Consider the following 20,013-nt stretch of genomic DNA (forward strand, 5'->3'; position numbering starts at 1 on the left):
TTTTTTGACTTTTTTCTTTACTATTAAGCTGCTAAGATTTATCCATATTGCTGCTTGTTATCGTGTTCATTCATTTTGACTGTTACATGCCATTGTGGGAATATTCTCTGTGCCTAACACTCAGTGCCTATTACCTCATTTGCTCTTTGCAACAACCCTATATGGTGGGAACTCTCATCCCAGTCTTACTGACAGGAAACTGAGGCCTAGCAAGGTTAAACTTGCCAGAGGCCACAGGAGCCAGGGTTGGAAACTTTCCACATCCCACAGTGCACTGTGTTTTGGTGCTCTGGAGAAAACACAGGCACTGGAGCCAGAATCTCAGGGCTCAAGCCCCAGCTCCACACTTACTGGTTGTGTGACCTTGGGCAAGTCGCTGTGTGTCTCTGAGCCTCAATTTCCTCAACATCAAAGTGGGGTGGTCATAACTGCCCTGCCTACCTCTACAGACCTTTTGTGAGACTCAAGGCTGATGATGCTGGTGAGAAGCAGGAGCACCCTGTATACTGAAGTTTTGTAAATTGGTAAATTGTGATTAATATAAATGTGCCATCCTCTTACCTCCCACTTCCAATCAAACAACATCTGGAATTCAGAAGAGACTGAATAGCACCTTAGTCAGAAAGGCAAAGGATTAGGTGGACAATTGGCTTGCAGAAACCTCAGTGTGATCAAGAAATCAGAAAATCATCAACAGATGCCACAGGCTACACTAATAGGAGTATGTGGTTGGCTTTGTTCTATTCAATAGAGTTTAAAAATTATTTTTTACTATTTCTGACCTATTTGCAATATCTGAGACCCTACCCTGGTGCGGTTTGTTTGTGGTATTTCCTCTGCATAACCTGTTCTCCAACTGCTACCTCTTGGTTTAGAAGCCACTTCCTCCAGGAGGCTGATCCAGCCTTCCTGGACAGGGGAGGTTCCCCTGTTGTATGCGCCAGAGTAGATGACTTGTTTGATGTCCTTCTCCACTAAACTGTGAATCCATGAGGACTGAGATGATGCCTGACTTCGTATCTGCCCAGTGTTCAGCACAGTAATGGGTACAGAGCAGGTGCACTAAGGAGGGGCTAAGCGACAACCTGGAATTCACAGGAAGGACCACAGACTAGGGAGGCCTCATGAATTCTGCCTTTGACAGATGTCTCCAAGAACAGAAGGGCTCTTGGGGAGTGGGAGAAGAGAAGGGGTGGAGCAGATGTGCTCCCTGGGGGAACTGGGGCTTTGGGGGAGCAGAAATGGACCAGGAGTGACAGTTCCAAGACCACAATATTAGGTTTACTGTATAGAGTAACTTTCCAGCAATCTGAACTAAGAGAGGCAGATAGGTATCCCGTTCAAGAGGGATAGAGCCCAGGTGGGACAGTCCCCCATCAGGAAGGCTAGGGAGGAATCAGTACACTGGGTAGCTGTGGCATTGTGAACCCAGGTGAGACGTACCCAACATCAAACCTGGGATTTGGCTTCCCTCACCCAGGCAGGTTTCATCATTTCACCAAGCCTGTTTTCTCAATGTAAGACAGAGATAATAAGAGTGGTTACCTCAAAGGGTTGTGGCAAGAAGAAAGGGAGACAATGTATGAAGACTGTATGCATCAAGCCAGGTACATATGAATCATGCTTGTAAGGGTTCATTATGATTACTAATGTTGCTGCGGTTGTCAGTGATGAAAGGAAATCAACCAGACCAGGGCCTAGACTAGATATTCTAGGTGGGAGGCTGAAAGTTGAGCTCAGATGGCCACTCTGACTGTCTGCCCAGGTAGGAAGTCTTCCCCCCTTTGCTTCCCTCTTACCTGCAGAAACCATTCAGTGTTAAACCTGGATTTGGTTCTGGGCCAGCCCCCCATGAACCTTCCCCACAGGAATCCACCCCGAATAGGCTCTAGGAGACCCTGGGGTGATTCCTGCCTCCATCATTGGGGTTGAGGATCCAAGAAAACGTTGATCAAAAGTCATGGAAATGGATGTTTTGAGTTTTGAAATGCCCCAAATATCTCTCTGCTTCTGCATTAAACTAACAATCATGTATAATTAACCTAACTCAAAGTGGAAGAGTTTAAAGTTTTATGTATTTCTGCTTTTAAACATCAAGGTCTTATAGTCTGCTGCTCACTTGAGATATTTGCTGTATCTCCTAACTGGCCACCTCTTTCCAATCTCTCCCTTTCCATTCTAATGTGAGCTCACTGCTGGCTTTAATAATTTCCCCAAATTGCAACACATCATAATCTCTTCCTGCTCACAACTCATCCACTGCTCCCCAGGGCCCAGGACACCAGTTTTCCTTTGTGACACAGATGATGAAAGATCCTCACGTGTTCCATGCACTCCCTGTGGCTTATCCCCAATGTCTCCGTAACACCATCCCTTTGCAGGATGGGCAGGCAAGGAGCGAGAGTGAAAGTGTCAGAGAGATAACTTGGATAACTTTCTAATTTATTAAGAAAAGCAGTTATTTCTAAACCTGAGTTTTAGGCATTTGCTTTCTTTTTTCAAAAAGTTGACTGCTTCTTATGTGCTGAGTGCTTTTACTATATGAATCCAATGATCCCTCATTGTAGATAGGAGACTGTTATCTCCATTTTAGTTGAAGAGACAAACTCAGGGGGTTAAACGAAAGGAGTAGAGCCAGGATTCAAACCCTAGGCAATTTGATACCACGGCCAGAGACCTCAGTTCTCGTACTCTCCTGTCTCTATTATTAGTTACAGATTGCAAGCCACACAACCTCTAAAGACAGGGACACACCCAGTTAGCGACTGGGAGAATATGGCCCTACTCTTTGGAAGGACATGGAGGCCCCTTTTCACCTCCACCTGCTCTTCTGGGCTCTTGGCATGCTGCCCCGCTTTGCTTTCTGAGTATGCTTCTGGGCTCTTCTTTCTATGATTTTCTCCATCTGGAATGCCATCTCTGCAGTACTCCTGGCTAGGAAGTGTCCCTTGAAACTTCTGGTCCTTTATATATTCTCTCTGATGGACACTGACTAGATATGACCTCATGTTCCAGGCATCGGTGACCAAGTTTCACTTTCTCTGCCACACTGGGAGAGAAACCTGGGCTTCCTCTCTGGAACCTCTGAGAGCTGCACCTGGTTGCTGGCTGGAAGTGAGGAAAAGCCATCAGGCTCTCTGGCTTCCTGGCACACTTCCAGCTTCCAGGAGATCAGTTTTCTTTTTGGGCCAAGTGGAGCTAAAAAAATCCCCCTTGGTTTTGCATCAGCAGGATCTGCTTTCAGCAAACCCTCCAACAAGAATGGGCAGGAAGAGTAAATATTTATTCTACAAATGAATAAATCTGGTTCCATCTTCAAAAGAAAGTCTTAGTATAAATTATCATAATTTCTCCATTCTAAGATACCACTGATTTGAAGATATGTTCATATTGAACAACAGCTTTTTGAAAAAAAAAGGGAACAAAACAAATACATGAAGATGTCAATTGTAAGGTATATTCTGAGTTTTTAAAAAAATATATCTTTGTATCAATGCAATAAACATATATATGGTTTAATTTAATTTTTATTTTCTTCTTTTGGCTTTGGTGCTGTCAGAAAAAAAAAAAATTCTCTAAAACTTTGACTAGGCCACGGTGAAACGTGGGTAGATATCAACAATGTGTCCCGGCCAAGTCCCACCCCTGAACCAGGTGGGCTCCAGGTCAGCAAGGACACTCCCTGGTCACCGTGCACTAATGGCAGCCCTAAGGCCCTGCAAAGCCAATGGACAGGCTTTCTTCCCAGCAGAAATATGTCTCTGTTCTGCTGATACCTGGTAACCACATTAGTGACATGTGGAAAGCCAAATGGGAACCCGTCAGGTGACTGTAGGCAAGCCACTACTCCTTGTACCTGTTTCCCCAGTTGGAGAATGAATGAGATAGGATTAGATAAGTGGTTTCCTAATGCTCTTCTGCTGAAGCCTATGGGATCTGCATAGCTTCCTTAGGTACTGCCCCGGGAGTAAGAGGGATGGAATGGGCTTCTCATTCCCACTTCACCCATAGCAGCTCTGTTGCTTAAGATTTTGTTTGCAAAATGTTTCTGAGGCCAAAAGTAGTTTGAAAAACACTGGTAAATGGCATTCCGGGGTCCTCCCAACATTGCTCTTGAATATACACTCTCGTATGGTTTAAGGACAGTGCTTCATTCCTTGGTTTGGACACACCCTCAGAATCCTTCTCACCACAATGCTCCAGGGAGACACTCCCAATCTCTCTACAGCCTAATCCAGGTGTTGGCCAACTTCTTCTGTAAGGGACAAGATACTACATATTTTAGGCTCTTTTGGCCTCTGTTTCAACTACCTAGCTCTGTCCTTATAGTGAGAAAGTAGCCATAGACAATATATAATGAACAGGTGTGGCTGTGTTCCAAGAAAATTTTCTTTACAAAGACAGGTGGCAGGCCAGATTTTGCCCTTGGGATGAGGTCTGCTGGTCCCTGCACTATAATACTTCAACCTTAATGGTGAAGGAACTGAAGCCCAAGGGGGAATTAAAGGAACTGGGTTAGGATCCTTATCTCCCGGCACTGAATTGCTTCCACCACACTATGCTACTCACTTAGCTGTGACTCTTGCCCTAAGTTGAACTGCAGGCATCTGGTGACTACATAGTTGAGGGAATGGCGCCTGGAAAAGGCACGTGTTCCATTTCTCTCTCTCAGGAGATCAGTTTTCCTCTAGGTTCTTAGAAGGCTATAAAAAGCCCCCAAGTTTGCCTCCTGTGAGGAGTGCTGTTGGTCAGTTCCCTAGAACTGGTATGACTGCAATGTGGTGCCACATTCTGCCTCCGCCACAGCCTGACAGCTGTGCCAGGGAGAAGAATCACGCCAGACCAGCTCTGCACCTCCACTCCCTACTTGGGGCAAGGCTGGGATTCCCCAAATGGAATTTAGATGGAGGATAGACCCCGGCTGGGCCCTCCTGGGTCAGCTTCTTTGTTGATTCCAGGAGAATGAGAGCTTCATGAATGCTGAATACCAGAACTCCAAGGGCCACAGTGGGAAGAATGTGAAGGGTAAGAAATAAAACCTCATGCAGGCTGCCTGGCTATACCGCTTCATCGATAAAGGATGTTCCCTGGAATTATTCAGACCCGCTTTTCCTCTTCGTCTTCTTGGCACCCTCCTTGTCCCCACTTAGAAATCTTTACCTAGTTAGCCCATCTTACCTAGCAAGTCCCTCGTATAGCTAACTTGGGTATAACCCTCCAACATTCATGGAGAAGCAGCGGAGAGCAATGGTAAAGAACTCAGGTATGGAGGTGAGTTGGGTTGCACAAATAAATAGACCTTTCAAAGCTTCGGTTTCTTCATGTATAAAATGGGAATATGACAGCATCTATTGAGTCATAGTGGGCTTTCAGCAATAACTACACTTGACTATAACTATTAAGCATTTGCTGTGTGTTAGACACTGGGAATATGACAGAGAAGATAGTCCTAGTCCTCAGGACTCATACACACATAAAACAGATAGTTCAACAAGTGTGGTGAAAACTTCTAAAAGTCCAGTCTGAGGTGGGTGGTGGTAACCCAAAGTCAGGGGAGATCTAGAGATGGATGTGGCAGGGAGATGACACTAAGTTGCATCTTTCAGGAAGGGGGAAGAGCAGAGCCATCTGTTTGAACCTTAGTTATTGCATCTGTCCAATGGGGAGAATGTCTCTGCTGTCTACTTCACAGGGCCATCACTAGGGTCAAGAGATGCCGCAGAAGAGAAACTCAGGACTGGAAGGGTCTCCAGAAAAATGGACTTTAGTGGGTCAATTCTCTGTCTGATGAGTCCCCCATTACACAGGTTCTTTCTTGCCCATAGCAACCCCGCCCCCCACCACACTGTGAACAGCTGCTAAGTGACAGCATGTATGATCACATGGGCAGGGGTTGCCCAGCCTCTGCACAAAGCACTCTGTGTATGATGTGCAATGTCCCTGAAGCTAAGCTGAAATGAAGATAACTGTTGAATGTCAAAGTGCTTCTAAAAGTTAAAAACTTTATAAAAATGTATTTTCTTATAACATGGAAGTGAGCGGCTGAGCCAGGGCTTGGATGTGGGTGTTCTGCTTCCACGTCCAGAACCATTTCCATTCTGGCACTCTGTGCTGGGATATTTATTGTAGGCTGGAGTTCATATCACCTGGGAGTCCATGGTGGAGGGCAGGGGAGGGGAGGGGAAGGAGAAGCCAAGATAAACACAATGCATCTCTGAAGGTCCATTTTGTAAAAAGATACTTTGAGAGGGTGACAGAAGGGGTCAGATATATTACGGATGCTAATAAAAAATTTGCATGGCTTTTTAAAGATAAAATGAGACATTTCATGCTTTCAGAGGTTGCTTTGGGTAACAGACCCAGACCCTAGGGTCCCATTCATTTGAAAAGTGTGAAAGACAGAACTAGAAGCAGGTGTTTGGGCAAGGTCAAGGGTCAAGATAAAAGCAGTGCCTGAAAACAGTAATTATCACCCTTGTGTGAACATCAGAATCACCTGGGGGATTTGCAAAAAAAGAAAAAAAAAAAGCAGATTCCTAAACCTCTGACCCACTGATCAAATCTTTGTGGGTGTATTTTCAGTAGGCTCCACGGGGGTGATTCTGAGCCCAGCTGGTTTTGAGAACCACTGCTTTAGATAAATAGGGAGTGGTCCTTAAGGCAGGCTGGAGAAGGCAAGAGCAGAAACAGGAAGCTCCTATCCGAGGCAACAGGATACAGAAGCCATCCAAGATATATTTCCCAATAACAGTCAACAGGATTTGGGATTTGACTGTATAAAGGACGAAGGCAAAGGAAATGATGGATAATGATGAAGTCTACATTTCTGTCCCTAAAGTGAGAATCACTGACGTGGAGAATCCTGGAGTTGAAAGTGGCCATATCCAATTTCTACTCCGTGAATTTTGTACTCTCACTTTCACTTATTCATCATCTCAACAGACATTTACTGAGCACCTACTATGCATCAAGCAATACACTAGGTCCTGGGGAAAGGGCAGAGAACAAGGAGAGAAGAGCCCTGCCCCAACAGAGCTCATATGAACAGCTAATTCAAGCCCACAGTGAACTGTGATTGTGAAAATGTCAATTCATGAGAAGTGCAGGGTGCTCTGAACATCTAAAACAGGTATGTACCTTGGGAGATTAGGAAACATTGCCCTGAGGAAGTCATCTTTGAGCAGTGAGCTAAGGAAGAGCAAGGGTGAACCAGGTGAAGGCACAAAATATTCAAAGCTGCAAGGAGTAGGGCCAGTGTGAGGAGAGCCCAGGGCAAGAGGTGGGGGGGGGGGGGGGCAAGGGGGGCGGGGAAAGGGGGGGGGGGGGGGGGGTCCAAAGCGAGCTGGCAAAGTGGGCGGAGAGTAGACAGGGCAGGCCTGAGGCACCACAAGGACAGTAGCTGATGTTTTACAAATAGTGAGAAACCACTGAAGGGTTTAAGCATGATCAGACCAATAGCTGTAAATAACTGTCCTTAATTGCATCAGGCGGTCTCCCCAAATTCCATCCTTAAGCATAGATAATTCATAAGTCCTATTAAAAGCTATAATAGGCCGGGCGCGGTGGCTCACACCTGTAATCCCAGCACTTTGGGAGGCCGAGGCGGGCGGATCATGAGGTCAGAAGATCAAGACCATCCTGGCTAACACGGCGAAACCCCGTCTCTACTAAAAATGCAAAAAATTAGCCGGGCATGGCGGTGGGCGCCTGTAGTCCCAGCTACTTGGGAGGCTGAGGCAGGAGAATGGCGGGAACCCGGGAGGTGGAGCTTGCAGTGAGCCGAGATCGCGCCACTGCACTCCAGACTGGGCGACTGAGCAAGACTCTGTCTCCAAAAAAAAAAAAAAAGCTATAATATACTGTACATTTAAATAAAAAAAGAATGCTTTAGGTTGAAATATACACTTCTAGAAGTCCTATTCTCTGCAGTGCGCAAAAGGGTCAAGCTGTGAAGGCTTCTTGAATTTTACGTGAGGGTAGTCCTTAAGCTACATATTAAGCCATTCTGTGGCTTCCCTGATCAGTGGCCACTCAAACTTTGATTCATTATGTCCCTAAGCAACTTGTATTCTACCATTAAACAGTTCTTTTCATTCGTATGCTTCTTTTAGATTGAGTTCAAACTGGCCTCTGTTTAATCTCCTTCTGGAGAAACTTTCTATTACCTCTTCTACAGGACAATGAATTTGAGAACTGATTCCATGTCCCCCCTTCAACTTTAGTCTTGTTCATAAACACCCCCATTTCCTTCAATAACTTCTTATGTGGTTGAGTTGTTAGCATAAAAAGAGAAACAGGAAGGGTCATCTGATTTGGTGGTGAATAAGATGAGTTCAAAACTGGGTCACCCAAAGGCGGAGTTGACCTTGGATTGGAAATATACTATAGGCAGCAGTTCATGAGGGACTGGAGGCCAAATTGTGGCTGGTGATGGACATCTGAGAGTTACTCACATAAAAGGGTTTGGTTCTTCACAGGAGTGAGTATAGCGAGAGGGCTGTATGAGGTGGTCAGGAGATCAGGGGAGAGAGGGGCAAGAGCCATTAAAGAAGAGAGAGCAAGAAGATAAGAGACAGAGCAACAGGGAAGATAAAGCAAGTGGGAGAAGATGGGAAATAACAATTAATGAGCACGTACTATGGGCCAGACACTGGGAGCTGGGCAAATATGACTGCATTTCAGTCTCCCAACTATGGATTTCATTCTTCTCGCTTTACAGACTGAGGAAACAACTTGGTTGGGTAACTTGTCTTAGGGTGGGAGAGACCCAGAGGCTATCAGCACCTATAACAGTGGGATGGGGCAGGAAGAAGGCAGAAAAGGCTTCCTGGAGGGATGAGGCAGTGGTCATTTAACCTAGACTTATTCCCAAATCCGTGATTTTCCCATCTGCAAATTGGGAGAATACATCAGAAAGGAGGAGAGGCTCAACAGAGCTAGAGGCCAGGAGATGGGATTCCATGGAGGTGCAAGGCTAGACTGGTCCAATGGAAGTGGAAGCCATTTGTGATACTTCAGAGAGGGCTCTCAGTGGAGTGTGTGATTGGAAATGAGACTGCAGGAGGTGAAAGGAGTGTGCGGGAGGAGTTGCCGACCATTTGTTTGAGAAGTCTGGCCAGGAAAGGAAGGAGGAAAATGCTGGGGTTTGGTGGGGGGTGTTGCACACAGATGGGTTCACTTTTTTGTTTGGTTCTGAGGTTTTCTTGAAGATTAAGAAGGGTATGAGAAGGTGACGGTATCTAAAACCAGGATTGTTTTTCTGGACCAAAGAAGAGAATGGAGTAACGATATGTTCTTGGCAGAGGGTGGGAGGGAGGAACTTACTTGGCAGGATGCTCACTCATGTGAAAATGGGAGTTTGAAACTGATATTTGAGGGAGAGGCTGGCAAAACTTTGACAAAAGTGGAGAAGTCAAACAGCTTCTGCAGGAGACAAAGAAATGGAAGCAGTGCCCAGTGACCACGAGAAGCCTCCACAGGGAACAGAGTTAAGTCATATGGCCCCGTATGACTACTTACACCCATTGCAGGGTGTGGTTAAATTCTGAGTGCTAGACTACATGTATGACTTTTCCCATGACGTTCCAAATGAAGACACTGAAGGGTCAGAGAAAGTGACTTGCCCAAGGTCATACAAAAAGTTGCAGTTAAAACTCAAACCCAAGTTTGTCCATTCTCTGAACCACTCAGTTCCACTGAGTCCCAACACTGACAAAGATGACCTCATGAAATATGTTTGGATCAAAAAGATGATTCGAATATGGATAAGGGTTCCTTTCAAAAGACCATTACCATAGAAGGAGTAGGAAATGAACTTGGATGTCAGGGAAGAGGTATGTCTGCATGGAAATTCACAGCCTTGGGGACAGAAGTTGGGTCTCGAGTCACTGCAGGGGGAGCTCATCATACCAGTTAGCTACAGGCTGCTTGGTCACTGTAGGGAAGACATGGCCTTCCTAATTGGGATCTCAAAAGCTGGTTCAATGGAGGCAAGACACAGACAGAATGGATTCTTAGATCACCTGTTGAGCAATGAAAATGTCATTCCATGAAAAGAAGAACATCAGATCGTTTCTTGAGTTGCCCAGTAAACAACATGATCTCCCCAAGAACACAGCATGCAGCAAAAGAAACTCCTGTCTTGGTCCAATGGAAGTGGAAGCCATTTGTGATCCTTCAGAGAGGGGTCTCAATGGAGGGTGTGGTTGGAAAGGAGGCTGCAGGAGGTGAAAGGAGTGTGCGGGAGGAGTTGCTGACCATTTATTTGAGAAGTCTGGCCAGGAAAAGAAGGAGTAGTTGAACTGTAGTAGTTGAAAAAGAACCAGTTGTGAAGGGGAAAGGAAAGGAACCTTGGGGGAAATCAATCACTCCACATGAACCTGGGTGATCAGACATAATGCTGGACATTAAGAAGGCAAATTTTAAAAAATCAGAAAAAATTCAGACCATAGCCTTAAAGAGATGATGGTTCAAGAAGAATGAACAGTTCGCAAAAGCGAAACTGTGATGATATAGCCACAGTCAGTAGGCTTGAATAGAGAGAATATATAACAGAAAATGAACATTTCGGTCTCTCAGAAATGTCGTTTGGACAGTGGTCCAGTTATTGAAGGTCATAAGTGGATTTCCAAGAGACAAGTACCATAAGGGATCACCGTGATGCAAACAAGATTATAACCTGTTCCCTGTCTTTGAGTTGTACACAAAGCTGTCTAACTCAGTACTTAAAACAGAGCAGGGACTCAAAAAGCAACAAGAGAGTTGCAGTAGCTTATGGAAGAAGAAAGTGAAGTTCTATAAAGCAGTCTTATTAATGATGAGTGTGGTAAAAAAAAAAAATGTAATTATTACAATAGCCAGGATTTATTGAGTGGATCCCCTATGCTAGGTATTATTTGTAGGTTATTTATAACAAATCCAAGAAATAGGTGTTATTGGTATCCATAATTTATCCTCATCTGCGGGTGGCACTATTTGCTTTACGTGTATGATGTGGGAGATGATAGGGACAGAGAGTTAATTAACTTGTCCTGTAGAAGGTGGTGTCCATAGACATTGGCTTTGCCTGGTGGTTGATTCTCTTTGTATAGTATTTGTGAATCAGGAAACCCTCTGGAAGGACTGCCATTATTATTTAAGTGGTTTCTATATCTGTTACTGTGTTATATGAATCCTTTTCTCCCCCCATGGGAAGACACATATCCTGTTAGAAGAGAAATTCTACCTTCCAAGTTTGTTTCCACTCTCAAGTCACTTGACTTTGATGCTGAGCTTTTTATGCCCAGTATATTAGCAGCAATTGCTATGAAATATCTGAATAGTGCAGCTTAAGTGCCATGGAGCTATCTGGGGCCTGAAGCAGGAAGATTTGGCATCTAGGTTCTAGACTTTGATATGGAGACAGCTGGGTTTGAACCCCAGCTCTGTGTCTCACATGGGGAATGAATGATTGAGCAAATTAATGTCAGTGACCTAAGCTTGTTGTTATGGACTGAATTGTGTCCCTCCCAAATGCATATGTTGAAGCCCTAACCCCAAGTGTGACTGTATTTGGAGACAGGGTCTTTATGGAGTTAATTAAGGTTAAACGAGGTTGTAAGGGTGGAGCTCTAATCCAATAGGACTGGTGTCCTTATAATAATAAGAAGAGACACAAGAGCTCTTTCTCTGGATGCACAGAGAAGCCATGAAAGGACAAGGCAAAAAGTGTCCCTACAAGCCAGGAAGAGAGGTCCCACCTGACACTAACCCTGACTGCACCTTGATCTTAGATTTCCACCATCCAGAACTGTGAGAAAATTAATTTCTGTTGTTGCAGCCACCCAGTCTGTGTATTCTGTTATTGCAGCCCTCGCTGGCTAATACCCTAGTCGAGCCTGCTTTCCTCTGAGGTACGATTCATGATAGTCCCAGCTCATAGGCCCCATCCTATGGGTTGTTCTGAGAGGAGCCACATAAGAAGCTGAGGACAGTGCCTGGCACATGTCAAGAGTTTGATGATTTCAGTTATTATCATGAATAGTGATGTGTGGTTTCCTCCCCAGTCAGCTGGGCATGACAGTCCCAGTCAGCTGGGCATGACACATGGTAGGCAGGGGGCTGAAATGAGACCTGTGCTTCTTAAGCCTTCCCTGATGACAGAAGAGAGTGCACACCTGCCTGGGAACAGGGGTACAAGAAAGGTCTGCTAGAATACTTTTTTTTTTTTTTTTTTTTGAGAGGGAATCTCTCTCTGTCGCTCAGGCTGGAGTACAATGGCTCGATCTCGGCTCACTGCAACCTCCACCTCCCAGGTTCAAGCGATTCTCCTGTCTCAGCCTTCCGAGTAGCTGGGATTACAGGCACCCGCCACCATGCCCGGCTAATTTTTGTATTTTTAGTAGACGTTGGGTTTCACCATGTTGGGCAGGCTGGTTTCGAACTCCTGACCTCAAGTGATCCGCCCACCTTGGCCTCCCAAAGTGTTGGGATTACAGGCCTGAGCCACCGCGCCCAGCCTGGAATACTTGTTGAAGTCTCACGTTTTATCTTAAAAATGCATGCAGATTTTGCATTCTGATTCATAACACAGTTGTGTTTGCAATTATTTATCAGAGTAGAGAACTGAGGATCCAGTCAGTTAAACTGATCTTGAGTGCCCAGCCACAAGACCACTTTACTTGAGATGGCCTTTGTAGGTCACCAAGAACTGATTGAGTATACTTACTACTGTTCTCCAATTGATTACTTGTACAGCAGTGTTGATTTTTAAAAAGAGAATACTACTAATTATTGCTGTACAAGTAATCAGTTTGAGTGCACTATAAAGTGTGTTGTAGTTTACTAATTAAACCACTGCTGGAGCTCCTCAGTGCGCGGTGTCAGCAGATTGATCATAATAGATCCGCTCCTTGCCTTCCTGAAGCTTACTTCCAGGTAGGGAGGCCGACACTAACTATGACGATAACTACGTCTATAAAGTTGTGACAAGAGGTGTGAAGGAAGATAGTAGGTTAGAAAAGCCTGTGGGAAGAGAGCTAGTCAGAGCCCTCCTAGGCTCTCAGCACCAAGGGATTCCCGGGAAGTCTGACTTCCTAGGAAGAGTGCTCTGGAGGCAGCCTTCTGACGTGGAGGTGTTGGTTACCAAGCATTTAAAGTGAAGTGAACTATTGTCACTATGTCTTAGGATGACACAGTGCACTTTCCACAAGCCTGGGTAGGCCTAGCTATGGATTTCTGTACTGGAGATCAGACAGGGTGGTATTTAAAAACTGGTGGGGAGGGGAGTGGTGGAGAGGTGGGGGAGGTGGGGGGCAGGTAGGAGTGTGAAGGGGAGGAGGGATGGTGGTATTTGCTTTAGACCTGTGATGTGGGAGGTGGGAACAGCAGGACTGAGGGGTGTGAGAGGTGCCTCTTCTCTCTGTTTTTCCTCCCTGATGTACACTCTGCACACTTGCCTGGAAATCAGTTAACAGGTGAGAACTGCTTTACAAATCTAGGCCTCAGTTGCTGAAGAACCAAATACAGAAGACCCCTCTCTTTCCTGCTTGCCCTTCCCAGTCCCTGAAGGAGAAGGTTAATGCAGTATTTTGTGTTGGGGAGGGGCAGGTGAAGTTGAACTGGAAGCCAGGAGTCCCCTCTGGCCCTCTGAGCTCGCCAAGCCTGACTTTCCGTGTAACAGTAAGGAAGGTTACCCCACACTTGCTCCCGGCTCATCCCTGCCCCAGTGCCTCCTAATTGCTCCCATGCCCCTGTTCTTTCCTTTTTTTTCTCCCTTGGGGGGCTCAGCACAGCAAACAGGCAGATGGGGGAGAGGTGTGGGATTATCGTGGGGAGGGGAAGGAATTTTCCATTATTAATAATAACAACAACGCTTCGCCTGTTGGCACAGCACTCACTAGTTTATCTACTGCCTTCATACCTGTGATCTCTTTGGATTCCAGAGGTGCAGACTGAAACCCTGGGGTTCTGATTCCCAGTCTTTGACACTGTTCACGTGTCCGCAGGACACTTCTTTACAGACACACACATGCCAATTTGGCCATTGCCAAAGGCCATGTCTAGACCTTTACTTAAAATGTGCGCTGCCGGCCGCAGTGGCTCACGCCCGTAATCCCTGCACTCTGAGAGGCCGAGGCCGGCTGATCACTTGAGGTCAGGAGTTCGAGACCAGGCTGGCCAACATGGTGAAACTCGGTCTCTACTGAAAATACAAAGATTGGCAGGGTGTGGTGGCACATGCCTGTAATCCCAGCTACTCGGGAGGCTGAGGTAGGAGAATTGCTCGAACCCGGGAGGCGGAGGTTGCAGTAAGCCGAGATCGCGCCACTTCACTCCAGCCTGGGCAACAAGAGCGAAACTCAGTCTCAAACAACACAAAACAAAAAGAAAAAGATGTGCGCTAGCCCCCTACGAATGCTGCCCTCTTGGCTCACGTCAATCTCAATTCCAGTAAATCCCCTCCATTTCTGTGAAACGTCTACCAAATACACTGGAAAACAGTCAGCAAGGTGGAGACCATCTAGTCCAACTTTGTCGCTGGTCCAGAGAGGTGGGCCTGGGCGGAGGACACAGCTGGTCCGGGATAGAACCACCCCCGCCTCCTCCCTCCCTCGCGCACACATGCACAGGCGCGCCTGCTCCCGGCGCTCCTCCTTCTCCCAATGCCCTCGGCAGCTGCAAACTTCGGTCCCCTGTGGCTTCTCCCCAGGGACTGCCCACGGCGGGTGTTTCCAGAGTTGAACCTGGAAACCTTGTTTTCCCCTTTAGAGTGGAATGGGGTCGGAGGAGCTCGCTGTCCTCCGGAATCTAGAGGGGGATCTTTTATGAAGTTACAAATCCTTAGCCTATGAAAACTGATTTCACACGCGAGAGGCGAGTTGGCCCCAGGACACAGGCATTAACACGCACCGCGTTGTCCCGGCAGCAGGAGGCACCTGTGCACCAGCGCCGCGTCTCCCAGTTCCCTCAGAGCGTTCCTCAGCCCCCGCCCCACCGCCCGCCTCTCTCCCTCCTCCTCTCCGGCTTCAGATCGCCGGGTCTCCCTTTCTCGCCCGGCGCAGCAACAAGTGCGGGCGTCGCGGCCCCTCTTACCCCGGCCTCTGTCCATGGCGCCGGCCTGGTCCCCGGGGAGCGGGCCGCAGGGCGCGGGGGCTCCGGAGCGGTAGGTGGCGGCGGGCGCGCTGAGCTCTCAGGCCCGCCCAGCGGCCAGCGCTCTCCGCGGTCCCCTCCCCCAGACAGGATGCTCGCCGGCCGCCCCCGCCCCGCCCGCGCCCGCCCCTCAGCGCCGCTCCCGGAATAGACCCGAGCACGCCTCGCCCCCTGGGCCGCCGGCCGTTGTCCCGTGGTGCCGCACACGCCCGCGCCGCGCCCTGCCGCCAGCTCGCCCTCCGCGGCGCTCCCGCTTGGGCTTGGAGGACCTGCTTCCCAGTCCGCACGCGTTCGTTCCAGCGCCCGCGCGGCCCGCCCCAGCCCGAACCCAGGCGGTGTGCGGCTTTGCTTGCACTCCGCTAGCGATGGGGTCTTACCACCGCATCCCTCAGCCCGCTCCATTCCTGAATGCGGAGACCGTTGGAGTCCTTTTTTATCCTATGGAATCAAAACCCCCTTCCCTGCAGCCGCCACTCATTTCCAGGCTTTGGGCTTGTCTTCTCCATTCGCCGCGGGTCTTTCTGGAGCACCTTCTAAGCCAGACAGTGGGCCCGCGGCGATGCGGGTGCAATGTCAGTGGTGTTGCGAAAGAGGAGTTAAATAGTAACAAAGATCTTCAGAAAGAAAAGCATCTAGGAAGGGGAGAAAGAGAGGCTTGCTGAAAGGCGGGCAAGGGCTTGGGACACTTTCAACTTTTGAGATTCCTTGTGTACTAAAACGTGAAAACATACGAGGATCTGGGAGAATTCAGAAAAAGAATAGAAAAATGAATAACACGTGAAAACATGCAAAACAGTGATAAAATGTGGAAATGAATACTTTTAGCATACAAAATACAGTGCAATGTAAGTGTACTTTTCGCAAGATTATAGAAAATATTGCTATGACCAGTGTGGAACAGTAATGGGATCTAAGTTTAAAGCTGTATGAAGAATGTCAACTTCTTCACCTTATTAGTATATCTTGTGAAAATAGGTCTCATTCATTTATAGACAATATCAAATGTCTGACTTTAAGACCCTTCATAAAGTCCAGGACCAATTGTTATCCTAGACACCGCTCCTCCCACCACGGGCCAGGCCATGATTTTCAGCTTTGAGCTGGCCACCGTTCCCTACTTAGAACATTCTGGAACGGGGAATACCCACCACAAAGGTATGGAGTCAAAAAAAGGCCTGGGAAAGACCAGCCTGTATTTTCCTGGACTGGGAATATTTTCTTTCTTTTCTTTTCTTCTTCTTTTTTTTTTTTTCTTGAAAAGTCTTGCTTTGTTGCCGAGGCTGGAGTGCAGTGGCGCGATCTCGGCTCACTGCAATCTCCACCTCCCAGGTTTAAGCAATTCTCCTGCCTCAGCCTCCTGAGAAGCTGGGATTACAGGCACCCACCACCATGCCCTGCAAATTTTTGTATTTTTAGTAGAGACGGGGTTTCACCTTGTTGGCCAGGCTGGTTTCGAACTTCTGACCTCAGGTGATCTACCTGCCTCGGCCTCCCAAAGTGCTGGGTTTACAGGCACGAGCCACCGCGCCTGGCCGGGAATATTTTCTCTATTGCTTTTATGGGCAAATTAAAATCAACATTGTCTTCAAATATTGCATCAATAATTTATTTAGTGTGTATGTGTATGAGCACTCAGACCAAACGTGATGTCGTGAACAATGTATGAAAACTTGTGCATGGCTCTTGTTCTGTTAGTTTGATGCAAAAGTAATAGTGGTTTTTGCCATTGAAAGTAATGGCAAAAAACGCTATTACTTTTGCACCAATCTAAATACTACATTGTATAATAACTTTTCATCAGTGAGGTTTTCTTGCTCATCTGTGCTATGGGAAGCCTCATACTGTAAGACCTCACAGGACTGTTGGTAGGGCAAATGAAATGATACAAACCCACTTTACAAACCACAAACAGCTATAAAATATGAGCCATTATTATTTTCTGAGTTCCTCTTTGTTGCTGTCCCCTTTTCCAATTTGAAAAGGTCAGTTTAAATTCTAAAGCAGCCAACCAACAATTTACCAGTGGATTAAGTTTTAAAAGTTTATTGTTTGAACTCTGAAACACTTGGAAACAAGGCCGTAAATTGTATTTGAGTTCTCAGGCTAGCTCACTAATTCTTCTAGAAACATAAAATTTCATTTGAAATAATTTAGAGAAACAGTATGAAATGTTACTATTGCAAAAACAGATGGAGGCTTTTATAGAGATTTTTATTTTTATAATGTTTATAAAAATATTTAAGATAGAGATGAGCACAATGTTGCCCAAGCTGGTCTCGAACTTCTGAGATCAAGCACTCCTCCTGCCTCGGCTTCCTAAAGTGCTAGGATTACAGGCATGAGTCACCACGCCCGCCCTGTAGAGACTTTTAGAGAACTTTCAGAAACTTTCAAGGACTTCGGAGGTATATTCAGAGAATTGGAACAAAAAAGTAAAAAAGGCTAAGGAAAATGTATAAGTGTCCATGGAATAATTTATGGAGTGGAATTAACTGAGCTGTGGTCTGGGAAGGATATAGAAATGGGAGAACACAGTCTGTGCACAGTTCTGAGAATCAACAAAAAAAATGTTGCTGGGAAGGTATAGGTGTTCTGGTTTAAATAATTACCCATAATATCCACTAGATGGCAATGTTGACTAAGTTGTCTACAGCTTGGTTGCTGTCAGAGTAACTGAGATGGATGAGAAAGTTATTTGTGGGTTTGGACAAGGAATAACTTTTTTTTTTTTTTTTTTTCTGTAAGTTTCCTTTAGTGAGTTCTTTATTCCTTATAAAAACTAACAATCCACACTGTCCATAAATTCACTTAGGCAATATTGATTGCACTCTGTGCAAGTTTCTGTTGAGAGAAGAAATGCTAAGTAGGAATGATTCCCACTCTTAGGGAATATACAATCTAGTAGAGGAGATAGATATGTATAAAACAATATAATAAAAATTACTGTATGAAAAGTACCAGAGGAGAAATAAAGTGGTCTTGGAGTCCATCAGGCAAAGCAAGACTTTTTTACTAATCATAGAGGCTGTAATGGATGACAGACATTTGAAAGGGGGGCAACTGAGAATGTGTAATGAGGAGATAACGTTATGGGCAAAGAGCAGTGCGAGCAAAGACATTGAGCTACAAGGTAGCAGGACATGTCTGTGAAGCAGTTCAGGTTGGCTGGATCGTGGGTTATTGGGGGGCAAGCATCAGGGCAAGGATGAGAATGGAGGTTGTTGGTACCTGCTTTTCCCTTCCCCTTTCCATTTCATTTTGAGTGCAACTCTCTGGCAAGGATTTTAAGAATCTGGCTCATATCTTCCCTTTCACTACCTACTTGGCTCACTTCCAAGTTTTCCAGGTTTGCCTGGTTCTTGTCTAAATAATTCTATGTGGGGAGCTCCAACTCTGTAAGAAGATATCAAATTTGGCCCTAGTGAACAATACCAGGAAGAAAGCTTTCAACTCCCTCCTGCTCCCGGTCTTGTGAAAACAAATGATACTCCCTAGTCTCATTCTTAGCTTATCAGTTGGAACTGGGAAACCCTGGGAAAGAAAAATTTGGAGGCTCAGGACTATTTGTTCCAGGGAGAGAAATACACTCTAGCCTCCTAACCTGTCACCTTACCTCTAGGGACTGCTACCACCATGGCCAACAGAGTGACCATTCCATGATCCCAATCAGACCATGCAACTTCCCCTTTAAAAATATGTGATGGCAAAAAAAAAAAAAAAAAAAAAAAAAAAAAAAATGTGATGGCTCCCCTTGGCCCTCAGTGGAGAGTCCAGATTTCTTATTACGGTGTTTGGGGTGCCTTCTTCACTGAGCCTGCAGTGATCTCAGGAGACTTCAGGAAGAGTAAGAAAAACAACAGATGGGTGCTCAGATCTGGGTTCCTGAGTCAACTTCATTGCTGTGTGAATCTCACTTCTTCCGTTGGGTCAATAGTATGTAATTTCTTGTGTGCTTCTTTTCCTACACTTCCCTGTCCCCTGCCAGACTGCAAATGCTTTGAGAGTGGGGGCTGGGTCTTACTCATTGCTAGATCCTTAGAACCTAGCACAGCGCCCAACGTCTAGTAAATGGTAATAAGTATTTGTTATTATGAGTCAGTGAAAACATACTCAAGGGTGTGTGAGGCCTGCCAGTATTGGCTTCTATTAATGCATGTGTCCTGGCGGTCCCATTTGTCTTCTGGGATTGTCGTATTTGCTTATTTATTTGCAGCGGGAAATGAACTCGTGACCAGGCATTCTGGAGACATGCTGCTGTGCTGCCCAGCCCCTGTGTGCCGCTGTGGATGTGCGGCTTCTCCTTGGCTCAGGACCCCTCTCCCATGCTCCTTTGTGTGTGGGGTGATCCCCAGAGCCCTCTGATCGGGTATCTGCCTGATGCTGGCTGCGATGAAAACGTCTCTTGTTCCACTTAGCACAATGTTGCCATTATAGCCCCTATTCAGGGAAATGACACACGTCTGCTGGTCCACCCTGGGCCCCGGATAGCAGATAGAGATCTCAGTGGCTGTTTCTGGGAGAAAGAGAAAGAGTTTCAAGGATGGATGAAAACTTCTTCTTCCCATGCACCTTTGGGTTTCTGCTCCAGGGCATGGGGCTCCTACCTGCATGGAGGCAACAGGGCTCAGCTTCCACAGTTTTTAAAGCCAAGCGCAGTGGTTGTGTACGAAGGAAAAGGAGCTTTTGTTTTTATGCCGAAATGCTGCATGAAGATTACTCCCTCCCTTTGGATTCTTCTCCTTAAGCAAGATCTTAGGCTTCTTAAGTGAGTCTTGTGCCCTGAAGTACCTACAGGGCTGGACAAGGAAGGGTGTGCAGGAAGCAGGCCATGGAAGTGGAGGGGCCACGGCAAAGCAGAGCCCTCTTGCTCTGTCTGAGGGGCCA

The 20,013-nt window shown here is 46.3% G+C and overlaps 1 protein-coding gene across 1 annotated transcript in view; it reads right to left on the bottom strand.

Annotated features, from left to right (window-relative positions):
- AFAP1L1 (actin filament associated protein 1 like 1) overlaps positions 1 to 15,219 on the bottom strand; it is a 67,612-nt gene extending 52,393 nt beyond the window's left edge. Inside the window, exon 1 of the mRNA XM_023227038.2 lies at positions 15,073 to 15,219. Within this exon, the coding sequence (XP_023082806.2) occupies positions 15,073 to 15,088 (16 nt within the window). The 5' untranslated portion in view covers positions 15,089 to 15,219. The remainder of the gene's footprint in view (positions 1 to 15,072) is intronic.
- Between the last annotated feature and the right edge of the window lie 4,794 nt (positions 15,220 to 20,013).

Source organism: Piliocolobus tephrosceles, chromosome 4 (assembly GCF_002776525.5).
Source record: "Piliocolobus tephrosceles isolate RC106 chromosome 4, ASM277652v3, whole genome shotgun sequence".
In the NCBI taxonomy this organism is placed as follows: Eukaryota; Metazoa; Chordata; class Mammalia; order Primates; family Cercopithecidae; genus Piliocolobus; species Piliocolobus tephrosceles.